Source organism: Melanotaenia boesemani, chromosome 16 (assembly GCF_017639745.1).
Source record: "Melanotaenia boesemani isolate fMelBoe1 chromosome 16, fMelBoe1.pri, whole genome shotgun sequence".
NCBI lineage: Eukaryota > Metazoa > Chordata > Actinopteri > Atheriniformes > Melanotaeniidae > Melanotaenia > Melanotaenia boesemani.
In genome coordinates, this window is record NC_055697.1 from 28,438,740 (window position 1) to 28,459,362 (window position 20,623).

The 20,623-nt window shown below is 39.8% G+C and overlaps 1 protein-coding gene across 1 annotated transcript in view; it reads right to left on the minus strand.

Annotated features, from left to right (window-relative positions):
- Positions 1-513: 513 nt before the first annotated feature.
- Positions 514-20,623, minus strand: part of LOC121655922 — an 88,087-nt gene continuing 67,977 nt past the window's right edge. Inside the window, exons 3-5 of the mRNA XM_042010849.1 lie at positions 18,390-18,526; positions 10,476-10,600; positions 514-6,602 (exon numbers count right to left, since the gene is read on the minus strand). Of these exons, the coding sequence (XP_041866783.1) occupies positions 2,443-6,602; positions 10,476-10,600; positions 18,390-18,526 (4,422 nt within the window). The 3' untranslated portion in view covers positions 514-2,442. The remainder of the gene's footprint in view (positions 6,603-10,475; positions 10,601-18,389; positions 18,527-20,623) is intronic.

A 20,623-nucleotide genomic window follows, 5' to 3' on the forward strand; every position in this document is an offset into this window, starting at 1 on the left:
ATACAAGAAAGATGGAACCTGATTGTATGGTTTTTTTTATTTATAAAGAATCCAAGCTGTCAGAAAAACCAGAGGAGGTGCAACAAGCTTTTCCTTTTTCATTATTCCACAATACTTTTTTTTTCTTGATGTGAGTAAAATGCCATTAATTCTTTCTTTTGAAGTGTGCATTACAGAATATCCAGCTGTTAAATAAAATGGTTTTGTTCAGGAATATCACCTTCTTTTGTTCCAGACACCAATTTCAGTAAAATGTAGATTTAGTCTTTGCTGATACTGTGTCATTATTAAAATCAGTGGCATTCATTTACTTTACATCTCAGGTGTACTGCAGTGCAGTAAGAAAAAAAAACAACCTTTTTTCATGCTCTTCCATAAGTTGTGTTTTATTATAAAGATGGTTGATAAATAAATGCAACACAGATTTTGTTTTTTAGAATAACAAACCATAATTTTTTTTATTAATAAAAATGTCCTGAAAAGCTCTACACAGTACTACAAAGAGCAGCATGTTTTTTTCTATTTTCAAACAAAACTATTTTGACAAAAAAAAAAGATAAAAATAAAAAACAGTGTTTATTTGACCATCCTTCTAACACTTAATGTAATGTTGTAGAAAACAAACACACACACACACACACAAACTAAAACAAAAAACTTGAAACAAGCATATAATCTCAGACAGGGACTGTTAAAGTAATGACCATAACGCAGCTTTTTCTTCTGTAATAACCCTGAACGCATCATGCTCTTTTCCTACTTAAACATGCTGTTAGCCTATGTCATTATTACTCAGTTAACCACTGATTTTGTAATGTTTGTAAGTTGGATTTGTTTCATTCATGCAGTGAGAATACTGTTGCGTGTATACTGGATGACTTGTTGATATGTACGTTGAGAAACTTGGTAATGCCCATCTGTATTAATATGCTAATTAGCTATGTGCTAATTATCTTACACTGCTGAAATAAACAGCTCTGAATTGAAGTCTGATTAAACAGATACTGATAACTGAAAATTCTTTAATTGTGACCCCAATCTGATCATTGAAACATCATTTTGTATCATACCTGTGATTTATATTTTTCTTTCACTAAAAATTAATAACTGAAGTAGCACTGCCAATAGTGGAGATTCTTTGTTTGCCAGGGTTGTAAAATAATTTCCAAAACTCACACTATTTTACTTGATTTGTACTAAAGATCAAAGCTTGTTTATAAATGAGGCCCCAGGTTTGGTTTGCTGACATGTCAGATGTATATTTTTCTAGGTGGCTCTGAATAATTACTTTTCACTGTCCTTCCTGATCATCCTGACTGGCTAGCATTCATATTATATCTTCTTATTGCTATCCTAACTGTGTGCTTCACTGATTTAACATGTTTAACTTTGAACCATAGTGGACAATTTTGAGAAACCTTTGCAGTGGATCCAGAAATATCATCTTTTATATCTAATGATTTTACTTCCTTGTTGGACTTTGTTACCAACATCCCCTACAGAGCAATGTGGCTGCAGATGGACCTAGCAGATATTTGGGTATGCTGTGGCAGTAGTGGCTAATTTACCCTCAAGCTTTTAGCTTTCAGCAGAGATGAGGAGCAGCCTACATTTGCATGGTAAGTTCCTTATTTTTTTAACCTCACACAACCAGATTTTACTCAGTTTTAAACTTGTGGTCTTTGCTTCAAACAAGCCAATTAAAGCATGACTTGTCATGATCTGTGAAAGTGTGAAACATTAATGTGTTCAATTAGCTAAGTTTCTTCTTAACATTATTTTTTATTCACCTCTAACTTTCAAATGCTGTAAAGAGGCTTTGCTGCTCAGATTTCTTGTGATATTTGCACATCTGGCTCTGTTGCAGTTGTGTGACCGGATAATCACCAACTGAAGTTGAAGCTCTCAAGGGAAAAATGTAAATTTCTGCAAGACAAACAGCCTCTGTTTATTATCACAGAGTCAAGATATTTGAAAGTGTACAAGGGCGATTTCTTTTCTTTTCTTTTTTTTTCCTTTTAACGTCACACAAATTTCGAACATGGCTTGCAAGCAAATCACTGGTTTAAAATGCAAAACGGAGGCTTTGACTGATTTCTGCCGAGGGAAACGAGCGCAGCTGTGTATCCCCAGCACGATCCCGCTGGCGGCACACCTGAGGCTCATTTAGAGCGGGATTGTGGCTGATGAGGATAATTAGTGCTCATTTATTTATTTTTTTCCTTCTCAAATGTGTGAATTTGTACTTGAGTGTTTGGACGGCGTGCTGAGGTTGCTGTTGGTTCAGCTTAAAGAAGGATCCGTTTCGTTCTCCTTTTTAAATGCTTCCAAAATTGGTATAATTTGCTTGTCATCCTGGCTGTGATATGCAGGCACTGACACATAGTTTTCCTTTGAAAGTGGGAGATTTTACCTTTGTTGAGAACTTATTTTTTAAAGTCTTCAGAACAACACCTGTAAAGGCACAACTGCTGGATGTGGAGGAGGGTACAAAGATGGATGGTGACTCTGTACGGGATGAAATGCTGCTGCTAAGGGATAAGGACCAGGGGTGTCCAGGAATGAGATGGGGGAGGTGTAGAAAGAGGGAGGAAGAGGTAGTGGAGGAGCAGGAGGTGGATTGAGAGCAAGAGGAGAGAGATGAGGGGAGAAAGAAGGAAGGAAGTGAGGGTAGGAGGGGACAGGTAGGTGCGATGGAGGAGGGAGAAGAGAGAGGTTATGTTGGATGATGGTGTGGTGGAGGGAGAAAGAGGAGGAGGAGGTTGAAGAGAGTGGTGGCTGGAGGAGGAGAGGAGCAGGGAGAGGGATACACTGTGGGGGGAGGTGACGAGGAAAGCACTGCCTCTTCTCTGGAAAAAAATGCTCAAATTCCATCTCCTTCCTTCTTTCTCTTTCCCTCTCCTTTTCCTTCCTCCTCACCCACTCCTTCTCCCACTCCTCCTGCTTCTCCTTTATACTTTTCCACTCTAGCTGTTTCTCCACATCCCCATTTGTCTGTTTCTCCATGATCATTCCATCCCCCCGCTCCCTTGAAAGCGCAACATGCTCTCCTTCATTTCTGGTGTCATTAACAGCGTTACCACAGCGATTACAATCAAGATTACTGTTAAAACCATCACACTGACCGGCATCGGTGCCATCACCACTGCTTCTGTCACGCTGTACACCCCTGCAGGTTTTATAATCAATTCCTGAATCAGAGACTGTGTTTTTCTGTTGAATGTGGCACTGTGGGGTGTTTTTACCCTCCACAATATGATCATTTTTGTTACTTCTATCGTTAAAATCAGAAATGTAATTTAACATGTTAATGGCTTTGCAGGTTAAGTCATTATTTTGAGATGTTGTAGATTTAGAGTTGTTTGTGTCCTTGTTTGTACACATAGATTGGTCAGCATTTGGGTCATTAGTAGAGTGTAAATCTACTGGTGTGTCTGTAGACTTCCAGAGAGGTTTATTTCTCTGATCAGTCATGTGCACACAACAATCCTTGTCAAAGTTTGTGTTGCAAGGATTGTCACACAAATCTCTGCAGATGGTAGAATCATTATGCTCATCTTCATTCCACGTTTCGTTGTCTTGACTGCTCTCAGTTTGTTTGTCACAGGTGTGACAGTCGCTGAAATGTTTCACCTTTTCCAAGCTTCCAGAGGGATCAAAGCGGCACCGACTGCAGCCTTCACTGTCGTCACAACAGCAGTCATCATGGAGTTTGTCAGCGGTGTTACAGCTGAATGTTTCCACCCTGTTGTTTGAGATATGGCACACAGGGTGTTTTGTTCTGCAAAAAGAACGACAGTCAGCTGTTGGAGCGTGGCAGTTATCCACACGCGTGTCATCGTGGTTGCTGCTCAGTTCCTGAATGCAACTGGGCTGATCTGTGCTGGGGTCAGAGGTCAAGCCAGCATGATTTCTTTGCATTACGCTGATGGCTCTCCTCGTCCGTCTCCTTCCTCTTCTCCGTCTCTTCCTCGGTGTTGCTGCCTCCAGCAATGCCGCCTTCCTCTTGTTGGCTGTTGCTGCTCTCTGCGGCGTCTTTGAAAGCACATCGCCAGAGAGGGTCTCGTCTGTGCAAGCTGATCTAATTCTCTGCTCTGTTTCTGTCTGTCGTGCAGACCAGTGTGAGGTCTGGCCTATCATAGCGTTGCCGTGTCCTGCAGGTATTGTTTGTTTTTGACTACACGCTGTTTCTCTAAAGAGACCAGGGACTGGGCTAATCTCTGGATCGCACGCTGTTTCCTTGTGAGGTTTAGGACCAAGACAAATTTCTTCCTCGCTTGCTGTGTCTCGACAGGGAAAAGTAACACCGCTAATCGCCAGATTACAAATGTTGTCTTCAGCATTCTGAGCAGCTCTTATCTCAGCCTTCCTCAGATTCCTTTGCTCCTCATCTCCCTTCTCTTCCTCCTTCCCTGCCTGCGTATTTTTGTGTATCTCCCCCATCCCTCTGCCACTCTCAGCAGGGTTGGGTGTAATTGCAGGACAGCATGGCATCTCTATAACAGACTCTGGGACGGGGCTAATCACGGAGTTGAATGCTGCACTCCTGCAGAGGAGCTTTCTGAGCCCCTGGCCCCACCCAGAGGCTGATTGCTGGGATTGATGCTGACTGGCCTCCCTTTTCACCTGCAGACACAGCTGGTTACACCGATTACACCGATTCACAGGAAGATTACTTAATAGTTCTCCCCCCTTCTCATCATTTCTACCTCCCCTCTCTCGCTCTGCCTGATCTCCTCTTATCCTTTTCACCTCTCCCTTCATCCTCTTTTCTCTCCCTCCCACCAGCCGATTTGCAGCAAGATTACTTAATAGCTGTTTTTCTATTCTCTCCTCTTTTGTAGCGCCCTCTCTTTTCAACCTCTCTTCTCTCCCTTCAAACATCTGATTCAAACAAAGAGTACTTATTATCCTCCTTCCCCTTTCTGTTCTTTTTCTCTTCCCTCTCTTTCTTATTCCTTTCCTCAACCCTCCCCTTCTCCTTCTCCTCCTCCGCCTCCCCCCTGTTTTTTGAAGGCCCAGCTTTGGTGCATGGTGGCATCCTGCCGAAACAGGAACAAATTTTGAAGCGCTTTCATCGTGGCAGCCGGAGCGATCCAGAACTGCATCGCTGCCGCTACAACGGTCTGAAACGTCCACAGGATTTCCTGCCTGTCCTCCTTCATCCTCTTCTTCCCTTTCATCTATCCTAACCTCCCTTCCTCCCTCCATATCTTTCTGCCTCTGTTGGCAGTTGGGTTGTTTGATCACAGATGGCTTTATTCTCTCCCTCCCTTCCTCCAGCCCTCCTTTCTTTTCTGCACCGCCTTCCTTGGCCTTATGGGCTCTGAAGTCGTACAGTAAAGGATTGACGCTGAAGGAGATGGAGGGGGAAGTCTTGGTGTAGTTGACCATCTCCGTTGGCCAGAGAAGAACTCTGCTTCCATCTCTGCTCAGGACACGACAGAAAGGCTCTTTGGGACGATTTAGAGAGACGGAAGTTGGTGTTTTACCCCAGTTTGGAGAGGAGATTGATTCTGTGGGCGTTGTTTCACTTGAAGACTCTTTGGGCTCATTTAAAACACTGGAAACAGACTTGACAACGTCATCTATAGCCGGACACTGAAGATCTTTTGCTTCTAGGGACAGGCTAAAGTCTTTCTGATTGTCTACAACATCACAGACTTCAGCCGCACCGCCTCGGTGTTCTGAATCTGTGCTCAAGCTGTCAGAAATCTGTCCTGCCATGACACTGTTTAAATAAAGATGAGATCCAGTCCCACTTTCACCACCACCTCCAGTCCCATTGTCCTTACATAAGGACAGCTGGGCTCCACTCCAACTGATGATCGAGTTCTCGGCTCTAATCACGTTGGAACTACATGAAGAAGTCTGGGCTTCAGTCCCAGAGAGTCCCGCAGGTCCTTTCTCAGCAGATTCAGAGTGCTGGATTGCAGATTTACTTTCCATGTTGTGCTGGTTTCCAGTATCCCAGTGATCTACATGTACTTCATCCATGTCTGCAGATTTTAGCCGCTGAGCAGCGAGTCTCTCTCCCAGGTTTTTGGCTCTTTCTTGTACCGTAATGCCTTCTTGCTTTCTTGACAAGTCGGAGCCATGACCGGCTTGGATGAAGACGGCAGCTGATTGGTGTAGGAGGACACAGCTCCTTTTAGGCAGCGAGAAGGAGACAGGTCGGACTCTGCTGGGGACATAGTGGATATCTGAGACTGTAGACGCCGCTTTACTGCTATTAATGTTGATGTTGTTGGTATTGGTGGTGGTAGAGGGGCTCTTGCAGGAGCTTGCCATTACTGAACCATTAGAGGTGGAGCTAGTTGCAGTTGTCAGGATGTCACTGGGAGTTATGGGGTTACTTAAATAATTATGACCCCAAGTTTTCTCAGGGATGTGGATGCTTTCATTATCAGGATTCTTCATGTGGTTGGCTGTAAGGGGATTGCAGTCCAGATGGGTCCTGTCGAGGATGCAGGACTCAGCCGCAACATTTGCAGTGTTGTTGGCTTCCATTTGGTCGTATGCCCACTGAGTACTGCTCAGGAGTCTTGTTTCCAGTGCAGGGTCCAGGGGAAGACAGGGCTGGATCAGCTGGGTTTGAGACTCTAAATGAAGGCGAGAGCAGAAAAGATTAGTACAGCTGACAGTATTCACATTTACATGCAGAATATAACAGGATTATCTGCCTAACCTGACAGTAAAGAACACAGTGGGAAGAGATGCATGTAGAAGAATAGCATTCATCTGTAAGACTTCCTATACAATAAGCCCCTTATATTTTTATTCAGTTTTGACTCTTTTGTTGCTTTTAATACATGTGAATGTGATTTATGGGTGTAGGATGGACTTAAGAAAAACACAAATGAAAAATAAAAGATGAAAGGTTTCATTTTAACATGTATGCAGTTTTGTTGCCATTTTGGAGCACAAAATTCTGTCAGACGCCCATCTGTCTGTACATCACTTTAATGAATGATTCAGACATTTATTTCCTGAGTTAAGGTTTTAAAATGTCTGAATCTCTCAAAGCGATTTGTAAAGTGCCGTCTTCTCAAACCACATTTGTTAAATATTTGAATTTTTAGAGCGGAAGCCTTAAAAAGTGTTATTACTCCTCCTGTTCTCAACGTGAAAATGCATTTAGTACTCAGACACGGGTGAATTTCAATGGAGTTGTCGAACTTTTCCATCGGTTTGAACTTTTAAATGAGAAAACTTTCGAGAAAGAGGGAGTGACATGTTTTCAGCACACACAGGGTGACAATTGATTGTTTCTTTGAAACCATGAGACCTCTGCTGCCAAATTTCATGTTCTGCTTTCTTAGCTTTTAAAAAATGCATCTGTCTTGCACTCAAATCCACAAGAGATGGACCAAAGTGATCTAATATCAACTTTTGTTTCAGAAAAAAATCAGTGTGAATGACAGATTTAACTGAAAATAACTCAGTCATACCACTCTTTATCCACAGAAAGGCGTACTTTTATAGACATATATTATTTATACTGCATTTCAGTGCCACAGTCCTGCAAAATTCCTGTCACATTGGAGGTTTTAACATTTTAGAGAGCTGTCTGTTCAACCATCAAATTAATTTTGGAGAATCCTGAGTGTTTCTAATATATAGACTACTATTGCTGATGATCATCGATCGGCCACAGAACAGCTCTGACCCGTCAGGTCAGGAACACAGAATGTCCTGTAATGTCTGACACCAGGACTTGGTAGAAGATCCTTTTGATCCTTTTTGATAATAAATAAATAAACCATAATACTGACTTTACACATGTGGACAAAAGAAAAACTGTGCATCTGGTACAGGGTGCCTTGAATCTGTGCAGGTACAACGAAATCTCAAGACTATCAAGGGATTCTAGAGAGAAATGTGCTGGCCAGTGTCAGAAAGCTTGGTCTCAGTCGCAGGTCATGGGTCTTGCAACAGGACAATGACCCAAAACACAGCTAAAAACACCCAAGAATGGCTAAGAGGAAAACACTATTCTAAAGTGGCCTTCTATGATCCCTGACCTAAATCCTATTGAGCATCTTTAGAAGGAGCTGAAACATGCCGTCTGGAAAAGGCTCCCTTCAAACCTGAGACAACTGGAGCAGTTTGCTTATGAGGAGTGGGCCAAAATACCTGCTGAGAGGTGCAGAAGTCTCACTGACAGTTACAGGAATCGTTTGATTGCAGTGGTTGCCTCAAAAGGTTTGCAACAAAATATTAAGTGAAGAGTACCATTATTTTTGTCCAGGCCTGTTTCATTTGTTTATTTTTTTAAATAATTCTTTTAAAGCATGGTTAAAAAGCAACGTCTGACTTTTATTGGTTAAATTTAATAGAATTTTTATTTATTACTACTTTTGTCAGATTTAAGTTATTTCTGTGACCATTGTGGGTTTTTCTTTCGATAACCGAAGGGTACCAACAATTTTGTCCACGTGTGTAGGTGTCACTGATTTCAATGCTTTGTATAAGTGAATAGATGCCGATCAACAATCAAATTTAGCTGTCTTTGAGATATTTAAGTTTCAAGGGTAATAAATAAAAATAAACGTTAAACTATTAGAAAAAAACAAAGAAACTCCAGGATACCGTTCCTCTCAGCTCCTCCTGCGTGGTAAGTCCAGGCCAGTCAGTTTGTGAATGAATGAACCTTTTCCCACAAATTTGCAACAAACCTCTTCTGGCCTCTTTTATTTCTTTTTATCAAACTCCAGGAGGAGTTTCCTAAAACAGATCTGCTGCGTTTAATTCAACAGTCTGTTTATTAAGGAACATCAATGACTTTGTGAATTCCTCATCTGTATTACATATAATATTACATATTATTTCACAATGACACAAACCTGTTTTTATTTATTTATTTATTTTTTGCCAACAAGAATCCAAATGAACCTGAACAGATCACAAATAGTGAGCTTGTGAACAGACACATTGTTTTGGTGCAACAGACTTTCTGTCAATGTCAGAAAAACTAAATATATTGTTTTTCATTATTCTTTTTTTTATGCAAAAATGATCTGATGTAAAAATAAATTGGCCCTAAAATAAATGGAGAAGAAATAACAAGAATCCACTCTACAAAGTTCCCGCTGGTCCTTATTGATGAATTCCATAATTTTAAATGTCATATTGATGATCTGATAAAATAAAAAATGTAAATATGCAGCTTTGTTTTTTGAGTTGCGATATCTTCTTCCACTCTCTGCACTTCACACCTTTGTTTAAAACTTTATTTGACTCTCATTTTTACGTTACTGTAATGTTATCTGGTCTAACACATTTCCACCCTATCTCAAAAAATTCTTCAAAAGAAAGTCATATGTGCCTTATCATGGTCTAACTCTCCCACAAGACCTCTTTCCATCATTACAATCTTCTAAGGCTTGCTGAGTACAATTACCTACAGAATGCTTTTGTAATGTATAAAGTGTTCCATAAATTTAACCCTAACCCTAACCCTTACTCACCGAGAATAAAAACCAAATTACCAGGAAAAAAAAGGGCTAAAATGTACCAGCTTTAGTATTTTGTGCAGATCTGAAATGAGCTTAATGAGAAATTGACAGTGTTGCACACGAACGCGTTCATTGAACACAATCATTTTTCTGTGAACACCTAACAGAACAAAACATATTTCCAAATAAAGAACTTGAACATGAACTTGTTCAGATTATAGCCCTGTTCCTACCAGCAGGTCCAGGTCGATATGGGACGGTTTGGTGTGATTTGGTTTTGGTAAATCCGGATCTCTGTTGCGTTTCTATGGCCAACCATATTTCTCTCTTTGTATGTCTGTGTGAATAAACTAAGAGAAACTAAATCTAGTGTTTTTCTAAGGTCACACATCACACCTTTTTAAATTTATGTTTAACAGTTCAAACTGCAACAAATCATAATATTGTATAAAATGTGCAAGATTATTGTTTATTTTACCGTGTTCCTATGACATTACAGTCATTTAGCTGACTCTTTTATCCACAGCGACTTACAGTGGTTAGGCAGTAGCATTAGGGTCTCACTTAATGACCCAACTGGGGGAATCAAACTCTGGTCCCCCACATGGGAGACGGATGCTCTGCTAACTGAGCTAACCAGCCATGTTTCCATCTTTTAGTTTCTACAAAACTCAGAGATGGTTTGTATTTGGTCAGCCGCTGAAATTTATGCCAAATCACCACATTTATTTATCACAGCAACTTCTGTTTTTGGCTTGAAATGCTGCTGTGAGAAAACTGCTCTCACTGACTCATACAGCATTATTTCATTCAGAGTAAATGTGCCCAGGACAGTACTGCGTAGTACTACTTCCACATGTTCTTTTCTTCCTCAGCGTCTGCAGAGATATTCCAGCAGACCACTCCGTTTAATCTCTCAGAATCAAGAGTGATATCCTCATCACCAAAACCAAACACTCACTCATAAACTATTTAAGCCGCCCAGCACATGCCTTTTAAGTGGATAAGAGCTCTTACTTGTTCCCAGTGAGGCGCTGCTCGGGTGGATTTCATCCCACTTCCGCTCAAAGTCTGGTCGGGATTGATCGGCTGGGTCGACCGCCACGGTGGTGGAACGGAACATGGGACCAGAACCCGGAGCACTGGGGAAAGGCGGGGCGGATGAAAAAGATAAAAAGTTAAAATACCTATAGAGGAAGAAATGAAGGAGAAAGAGGAAGGACAATAAAATGACAAAGAAATTCATGAAAGCAGTTGGAGAAGGGCAAATAGGAGAGAAGAAAAGATGAAGACAAAATGGAGAAAAACACAGAGGATAAAACCTCTAAAAGCCACAAGGAGACACATAAAAGGATGAGTTAAAAGAAAGTCATTACAAGAGAAAATGAGGGTGAATAAGTAAAAATAAGAGGACAAAAGAAATCGAAGTAGAGTTGAGTGGAGGAAACAAATTCAGAGGAAACAAGGAGACGAGTGTTGGGGAGGACAAGAGAAGAGTGGAGCTGAAATCCAGCTGAAAATCAATTTGGACACGCTTCTCCTCTCTCTCACTTTGTGCCGGCAGCCAAACTGCATTGTTGCAAATCTGAAAATGGCAATGACAGCCGGTACTGATAAAAGACTTTGTGTGCAGAGAGTGGATTCAGCCCACAGCGTGGTTGGTCAGAAATTCTTCATAGACATGCTGAAAATCCCCATTAAGTACAAGATACTTTTTACGGGTTGCTGTGCCAACGCTCAGCATCTCCAAGGAGCTAGTTAGTGATCTCAGTTTATTTTTACTCATGAACAATACTGTGAAACAAACATGTCAGTCAATGGATGAAGTGGTTTTAATTATTCACACAACAACAAAATGTAAAATATTAGGAGTAATTTAAAACAGGTTAATAAAAAATTAGACCTAATCTCTCTACAGAACCTTAACTGTTGCACTGATGCTTTTTCCAACACTGAGGTTTGGACAAATTTAAAACTAACATATGAATATCTCCTATAGATTGCTACAATACTCTGAGCTCATGTAGCTTGAGGTGACAGCTACTACTTCACAGAAGTAGATAATTCACCCAGTGTCGATGCTCTCTGCAACATGGACAGCTGTGCAGCCTCCTCTCAGCTCCTTATTACACGAGTTGTAACTGTCAAGTTCCCATGAATCTGACTGACACATTATAACATGTGACCAGTCATGTCCATCTGTCTGTAGATAAAGCTGCTGATCATTTAGTATTGTCTTAATATTTTCCACTGTAGTGTCATACAGCTGTATTATAGCTTGGAATTTATATTGTGGCTCTAATTCCACCATAAGTTCCCTCTATTGATCCACTCTCTGCACTCTATTGTTGCCCCTTGGTATGGGCAACATAGCTTTGCATGTAAATCTTATTGCTGGTTAATCTATATTGTTGGTTATAATTATGAGTCTCTGACGCAGCCTGCTTAACACCCGACATTTATTTGCATAAGTGGAGCCTTTGCGGCCTCTCTTAGATAGCAAGCTAGCAAGGGCGTTTGCCCATTTGATGTCGTTGTAGGGTAGGACAATCCAATATACTTCCAAAGACCACTTCTCAGATTATTTGGTGTCTTGGTTGTCCTCTTATGACAGCTTTGCTCCCTCATTTCTTTTATGTAAGTTGTAAAAAGGTTTGCATGAGGTTCTGATACAGGCTGACAACATACTTGCTTTTAACCTTATGTTTGCATATGCAACCAGCTCAATTGTGAGTGTAATTGTTCACATACTTGCTTGTGTACTTTGTTTATTACCTGACGATTCCACTGAGGGACACTTTTGAGAACTTAGAGCAGACTCAGTGGCTGAATTTATGAACAAAAGAATAAACACAGCAACAATAGCGGAGGCTAATATTTGATTAAAAAACAGTAGCAGCATCATAGATGGTATACTGTATAAGGTCCTTAAAACAAGCATGTTGTGTCTTGTATTTAAAACTTTCCATCATTTTTACTGCTGTCGATCCTCAGGCCTTACTTCCAGTCAAACTGGTGTGGACACTGCCCCTAGTGGTTACAAATGATGCTTCAAACAAACGCAAAATATGTAAAGCAGCCATGATAATCATGTCAAGTATATTTTTTATTTAAGTTGGTTAATGAAATTCAAAGTTTCCACAAATTCAAACTTATTTCTATCTTTATTTTATTTCTACTTCTATTCCACTTTACTTATATTGTATATTTTACTTCTATTTTTTATTCATAGTTTATGCCACGTATGACACTGGACTACTGTAACAAAGCAATTTCCCTTCGGGGATAAATAAAGTTGTCTGTCTGTCTGTCTGTCTGTCTGTCTGTCTAAAAGAAAACACCATTTAGGTTTTACTACCTGATAACATGGACTTCTAACATTTCGCGATCTCTGACTTTGTGATGACGTTGATGTTTGATATCTTATACATCCACAAACGACATCTCGCTGCATGATGGTGAGGATGTTTGACATGGTTGGTGTAACTAGAAATGCTTAAAATAAAGTTTGAAGGGTTGGACAAAAGCTTTAGACTTCACAGAACACACCAAAATTTAAGTCCACTTTTCTCTCACTCCCAAATGATTAGGAACTGGAGTTAAAAATACTGGGTTATGAAGTTTTACAAGCTTAGGAGTTACATATTTTATTATTCATGGGTTGTGGCTCCTTTCAGGTCACATCGAGGCTACAAAAAATAACAGGTTAAGAATCTATTACTACACCACATTGCTAAAAGTATTGACCCCGCCCCCTACAAATCAATGAATTTTGTTTTTCCAGGCAAGGACAATGACATTAAATGGAGTTTGGAGCGGAGAAACTGACTGAGCAGAGGTTCTGAGCCAGGCCTTCTTGTCCAACATCATTGCATGACCTAACAAATGTGAGTTGAAGCTGATATATCTGCAAAAGTTTGGCCAACTCTATAATGAACCCTTACTAAGAATGGGATGTCTTAGACATGGTGGTGTGGTGGTTAGCACCGCAACCTCTCAGCACGAATGTTAATGGTTCGAGCCACGGCTGGGGGAAGGTTCAAACTTTTGGTCCCCCAAAGGCAATTTCATAACCCGGAACTTTTAACTCCAACCCAAAAGCCACCCAAATCCCCCCCTCAGGTTGGGGGAGGTTCGCACAGTTACGTTTCTGTGTGGAGTTTGCATATTCTCCCCGTGTATGCATGGATTCTGTCCAGGTACTCCAGCTTCCTTCCACCATCCGAAGACATGCATGTTAGGTTAATTGGTTACTCTAAATCCTCCCTAGGAGTGAGTGTGTGCGTGACTGGTTGTTTGTCTCTGTGTTGTCCCTGCGATGGACAGGTCACCAGTCCATCGCAGGTTTTTACAAGCCTAAATAGTAGTTATGCAAAATCTTTGAGATTTGAGCTTGAGATCAGTTGAGATATTTGAGATTTTCAAGTATTCGTGTTATATCACTAATCCAATATCAGTGAGCGCAATTCCACAACAAATGTTAAATTTATCATGCAATGATAAAAGATCCCACAGTTAAAGATGGGGTAGGGTATCGGCAGACATGGTGTGGGTAAACAAGCCTCCTGCTCCCAACTGTTGAGGAACTAAAAGCCTTTATCAGGCAAACACAGGAAATCATGTCACATTCAAAACCACAACAGTCGTTCTCCAAAGTTCCCAAACACATAGAAAGATGTTAAAAATAGGAAGTGATGCTACAGAGAGGTAAGTATGCCCCTGTCTTAACTTTTTTTAAATGTGACTTACATCAAATCCAAAATGAGCAGATATTTTTCAAACAATAGCAAAATATAAGTTGTTTTTAATAATAATTAAAAAAAAAAAAAACATTGCATTTACTTTTTATTTACGTGTCACAATGTCCCAAACTTTTTTGAAGAAGTACTTAAAAAACTTTAAAATCTGTGGATGTTTATCGTGCCTTCAGGGACTATTTTCTGGCAGAGATCTACGCTCTCTTGGTGTGGGCGTTATCTGGTTGTGACTTGCAGCTTTGGGCTGAGATAGTTCTTTTACATGGCATCGTTTACATTTACAGAGGCTAATTTCTCTGTGTGGCAGCTTAACAGATTAATCCCCCTCTTCGTAACAAGTTTTCAGGAGGAGCAGCCAAATCCACGTCAAGTGTTCCCGGACATCTCTGTTTGTTTATCATTTGTCTTACTGGATTTGTTTTTCTTTTTAATAGAAACAGCACGTGAGCGCGACACTGCTTGGCAGCCCACTCAACAGTCCCAGATGTCAGAGCTTCCCACCAGCACATAAACACACACGCTTAGATATGTAGATTTTTCCACCAGCATAAATACACAGCGGTAAAGTAGTACTGAAAAACATAAACATAGCAGCGTTTTCCCTCTAAGGGATCTTTATCATTTCTGCAATCTGATGATCACATGTACTGCAGCTTGACAAAAAGGACAGGAAATATTTGGTGATTTAGGTGTTGTTTTAACAGATTTTGACATGTGGGGGGAAAAACATAGATTAAATGGATGAATGAATGATGAGGCAACAGAGCTCTCAATGCTGGGATGTGAACAGCTCTTTTCATAAAAAATAGGACATGCCACTTCTCGTTTTGGTCTTTTTGAATGACTGCTTTTTTTAGGCTGTTTTGGGTATTTATGTGGCTCAAGTTGTATCTTGAGGATGTTTTAAATCTTTTAAACGAAAAATCTCTCGCTTTTTGTTAAGAGTAAATCACATTGGTGTGAACTAGTATGAAGCGGTGGAGCTAGAAGGCTGGTGCTGTCCACCTCTGGTGTCTGGTTGGACACCCCAGGTGCCACCTCAGTTGATTGACAGGTCACGATAGGAGGTTTGAAAGTGTTTCCAGACTAATGTGGATCACCAGCATCACTATACACTAGTCTGAAGTAAATTTTTAAGTAGTTTCCCAATTATGTGTGGATGTGTCAGTGTCTGTATATCAGGAAGTGGAACGTTAACTTGATGCTCTGGTTGCTATAGCATGCATGTTGAGCACAGTTCTGTGCATCTCCACATTTACAGCTTAGCTGATTTTTAAGTAGTTTTTTAAAGTGAAATGACCTAGAAGTGTTTTGGTGTAGTTTCTCAGTCGTCCAGGTCATGGTTATCCCAGGAGATTGAAGGCAATGTCTAACAATAACAAGAAAAAGAAGTGCAAATGTCTTTTTACTCGAGCTCCTAGGACCCAGAAGTTTCTAATAAGCAGACAAAAAGCAGATGACCTGCTCATATCCAGTAATTGCTAGAGGAGGAGTTCAATGTTTCTTTTATTATCTTCTATAGCATAGGAAACACAGGCTCATCTTTGCTGAAACAAAAACAGAGCATGGTTTCTGCAGCATTCGCTCAGTTCTTTTCATGCAGTCATGACTGGTTATTACATACGAGGACAGAGGGGGTGAGTGGAAACAGCCTGTCAGAGCAATATCTTTCACTTTGTTTTTTTTTTTTTTGTATTACCAGCAATGATTATGATGTATTATCTTTTTTCTTTCCATTTGAATATCTTTTGTCTAATTATTTTTTCTTCATTAACTGCAGTGTCATTTCTAACAATGGAAATGTGGTTGCATTCTTGTTGCAGTGTGACTGTCTTTTACTAAGTCTGTTTGCATTTCTCCATCTTTTAGTGGGTGGAAGTCTCCAGGAACCTCACAATTTGATTTGATTGCATTCAGTGGGATGACTGACAGGAAAAGCGTGGCAGTGTACTTGCAGTAAATAACATTCAGCCATATTTTCCGCACTAACAGACTGTCCAGGTGCTTTTCTAAGTTCTATATTCATTCATTCATTCTCTTGACCGTTTATTCCATTACGGGTCGCGGGTGAGCTGGAGCCTATCCCAGCATTTTAACAGTTGAGAGGCAGGGTACACCATGGACAGGTCACCAGTCTGTTGCAGGGCCAACACAGATAGACAAACAACTATTCACACACACTCTCTCTCCTAGGGAGAATTTAGAATAACCAATTAACCTATCATGCATGTCTTTGGACGGTGGGAGGAAGCCATGCAAGCTCTACACAGAAAGTCCACCACCCCCCAGGTTCGAACCTCCCCCCAGCCGAGGCTCGAACCGGCGACCTTCTTGCTGTGAGGCTGCGGTGCTAACCACCACACCACCTAATTTCTATATTTTGTGTAAAATCAACATCACCCTATTAATTAACATTTAGAAAAGCATTTTTTGACCTTTCTGAATCAATTCAGAATTTTCTATGTCCGTATCTTGGTGCATCTAAGATTTGATTATTTCACCCACCTCTACTTTCTTAACTAACAAGGATGGTATTTTTCATTACTCTCAAATCCCAAATTTACGATATATATATAGAAAACGAGGAAAGAAGGCAAACATCTGCTGCTTTCGTCAGGAGCTTTAACAGGTTGTTTAGGTAGAAAACTGTAAAAACAAACACCAGTGTGCTGTTGGTGTGATATACAATACGATTTGAGGAGAAAACCTGATTATTTAACAAACCACAAACTTTATACATAAAACAAAGCTAAACAAAAGCAGAAGAACTGGAATAATCACTCTGCCAGGAGGATTTTAAAGGCAAGAAACAACTAAAGCCTCATTTATGCTCCCTTTATGTGTGTCATTTATTGCACCGAAAAATAGCAAAAGTATAAATATGTAAATAGTTTGTTGTTTGTTTGTTTCAATGCCAATATTTTCTCCTAAAAGCCAAGACTTGAGAGAATGATATGCAGATGAGAACATGCTTGGTCTGTGTTGATCTGTTACTGTCAGTAATAAATTCTGTTTAGTTTTTTTGGTTGGCCTTTATGTTGCTATATGTGTTGATAAATTAATTTTATAATGTTTTAGCCACATTATCTGAAAACCGAGGCTGTCCTGAAAAGGTAATGTCTGTATGTTAACCGGGATTAAAAGGGTTGACGGTCTATAAACATTTTACATTAAAAAAAAATAAAAATAAGTGGATCAAAATTAACAAAAAAATGTCTCTGAGTTTTAATGGTTAATGGCAAAAGCTTTGGTAATAAAGAAATACTAATAATAAAGTAACTTTTTTTAACATGACTTTTTTTGTGAGCTATCTATTTACAGGGTTTACCTGAAATTTCCAGGTGGGAGAGTGAAAAACTTACCTTGGTGCTCTGATTTTGACCCTAAAGGCCCCCTGAATCAGTGGCCATCTGGTTTGTTATTAATACAGATAATAATGTCTGAATTCCGTTTATCTGTCTCAGTTTCAGGCTCCTGTGTTTGAGCGTGTAACTCTGGCATGGTTTTACTAGGACCTGAATGGCATAAAACCATCATTAATGACACTAATCCTGCTCATCTCCTGCTGGGACATGTCAAAATGTCTTCAGTAGAGGGGGGGGACTCCAGCTGTTTTAATTGATTTGCAAACACTTGCTTATGCCTAAATACGCCCCTATCACATACAAAACAGTGTCAGCATGGACGGAGGGATGATGGAAGCTAATCTAACTCTCACCTGCTTTTTTTTAACTTCACCTCCTCCTGGTTTTAAAACCAAACATTGACTGTGAACATTTAGTCTCCTAACCTTTTCTGTCTGCTGCTTCATGCTGAGCAGGCTGCGTTTTAAGGGCTTATCAGATGTTTTTAACAGTTCCCTGCTGATGCTGATGCTGCTGCTGAAAATGGCTTTGAGTGAAAAAGAGAAAATGCAGCCAAATGATAAATTTTGCAGGCCTTATATTTGAATTAATGTACTAAAAGTGGTTAGAGCTACACAGTCGGGTAACAAGCGTCTAAATGTATTATCACAAGATTAAACACATGAATTTGCAAAGTAAAAGATCAGTAAATAAGTTTTTAAAAAGCTAGATTTGCAAGTTGTGTAAAATATTTTCAAAACTAATAGCTAGTGTCCGTGGTTGTGCACAAGGGTTAAGGCATAAAAACAGAAGTGATGGATGTTACCCACCATTGTCCTGTCCTCCTCTCGTCATGCTGACGGACTCTCCTCAGCACTCTCTCTTCTTTCTTCTCCTCCCTGCGCCTCCTCTGCCTCCTGCAGGCCAGCGCTCTGTAAAACTCCCTCTGCTTCAGTTCCTTTAGGCGCTGGAGGACAAGCAGAACTATTACTGTTAACGATAAAATAAATATTATTGGTATCATTTTAAGAAGATGCAGGTCATGTGAGTGAAACCCTAAACTGGTTTGTATGATTAGCTGGCTTGTGTGTGTGTGGGGGGGGTTGAAGGGTAGTTTACTGTAACTGTTTGTTCTGCAGTTCTTTATCTGCCCTGTGTCTATGAAAGTTGTGTGTCTGTGTTTATATGTACTTATAAGTCAGTAGTTTCAGCTTTAGTACAGTCCAGAGCAGCTTAATTCACTTACTGAGCTCTGGCTGCAACCCGGAGATTCTGTGTGTCACAAATAATATTAGCAAACCAGTTTGTTTACATCACAGATGGATGGATAACCAAGACAAACAGACAGCAAAATGGACGAATGGACAATCTACTAAAATAGACAGGCGGATATAATGCAGACAAGCTGGAAGTTAGATACAGTGAAGATAGTTAAGAACTTGCCACTGGATGAAGCCTCTGTATTTCACAGAGGGTGTGTGTACGCTTAGAGTGGGCAAAATGACAGACAGTCTCATTTAGGGATGAGCATTTTAAGCAAAATGCTATTTGAAATTGAGACTAGTTTGTTCTTTGAACACTAACGTCTGGCAGGTGTTGGGTGTTGGCTTAGCCACGATGCTGTTATGTTCCATTTAGTCTCCAGTTTTCAGTAATAGTGGAGAGCTCATTCACTGCGCTGACATGGCTTTAGTCAGCTGAGCAGCTCTGTGCATTTTCCAGATGAATGCGTAATGATGTGATGGTTACATACAACTCCACCGTAAGTGATGGTGACAGATTAACCACTGGCTGCTTTTTTGTGGATACCTTCTGTTAGATGCTTTGCTCCCAAATGTCTATTGGCGTATCAATACTGTAGAATTGTTTTGTTAGCATTTTTAGCAGCTAATGTTAAGTACCTATTTTTAACTAAAGTTTGTGTTAGTAAAGAAAGGTTTGTACAAATTAGAAATTAGAATTTCCAACTCTTACCTGGAAACAAAATGAAGAAAGTTGATTTTAATTATTTCCAGGCCAAGATATGAAACATTAAGCACACTTCTGTTAAAGAATTAACTAATTCCTTAAGTAAACTACTGATGAGAATTTACCTTTAACAGTAAAGCAAAACTAACCTGAAACCTTTATATTTTCAGAACAAGCAGCCCCAAGCATGTTTTGCATTTATTCTTATTTTAATGTTTTTGTCTTCTCTTTTCTTATTTAATATTGACACAAAAAGAGTTTATTTTTTGTTCTTTTCTATGTCCCATTTAAATTAATCTAGAGTTAAATCAAAACCATGGGTGAAATTGATCTGTGCAGGTATTACATGCAAGAAAACATTGACTGAATGACCTTCCTGAGAAGTCTTTAAATGTCAGGTAACTGTTGAAACATGGCCACTGTGTGAAATCAATTGACTACATGAGTCCGACCTTCTGATCTCATTAATACTTGAAAGTTGAATGCTTTTAGTCTTAAACCTACAGTTTCATCTGCAATATGTAGCAGCAAAGTCACATCAATTACATCTAAATAAAGTCTCTATTTGAAAAATTTCTGGTTATTGTGCCACACGATGGACCAAAGTGCTGCACGACAGGTAAAACAGGACAGAAATAAAACACATGAATAAAACAAATTACCCTACAACAATAAACCGTTAAAACACTGAAAACGACAAGAAATTAAAATCATGACAGGATTATCCACATATTAATTAATATGAAACTATCCAGTGCAAAGGCTGGCAGACAGACAGACAGGCTTTTTTCTTTCCAGTATTTTTTAATAAAAAGAAAACTGGATTCATGAATTTGATGCATTTGGCCCCTAAACCTGTGTTCTGTAACAGTCCTTAATCCAAGGCTGCATTTCTAAAGCTTGCTTTTGTGAAATCAGCATTATTGGTGATGCTGAACAATCCACCTTAAACACTCATACAGCTTCAAGCACATTGGATTGTGCATTTTTTGTGCAGCACATTGATTTTTAAAGAACAATGGCTTTGGGGTTAAAGCACCACAGACAGAGTAGAGAAGCGTCTATACAAAAGATCATTATTCCTGCTCAGGTCACG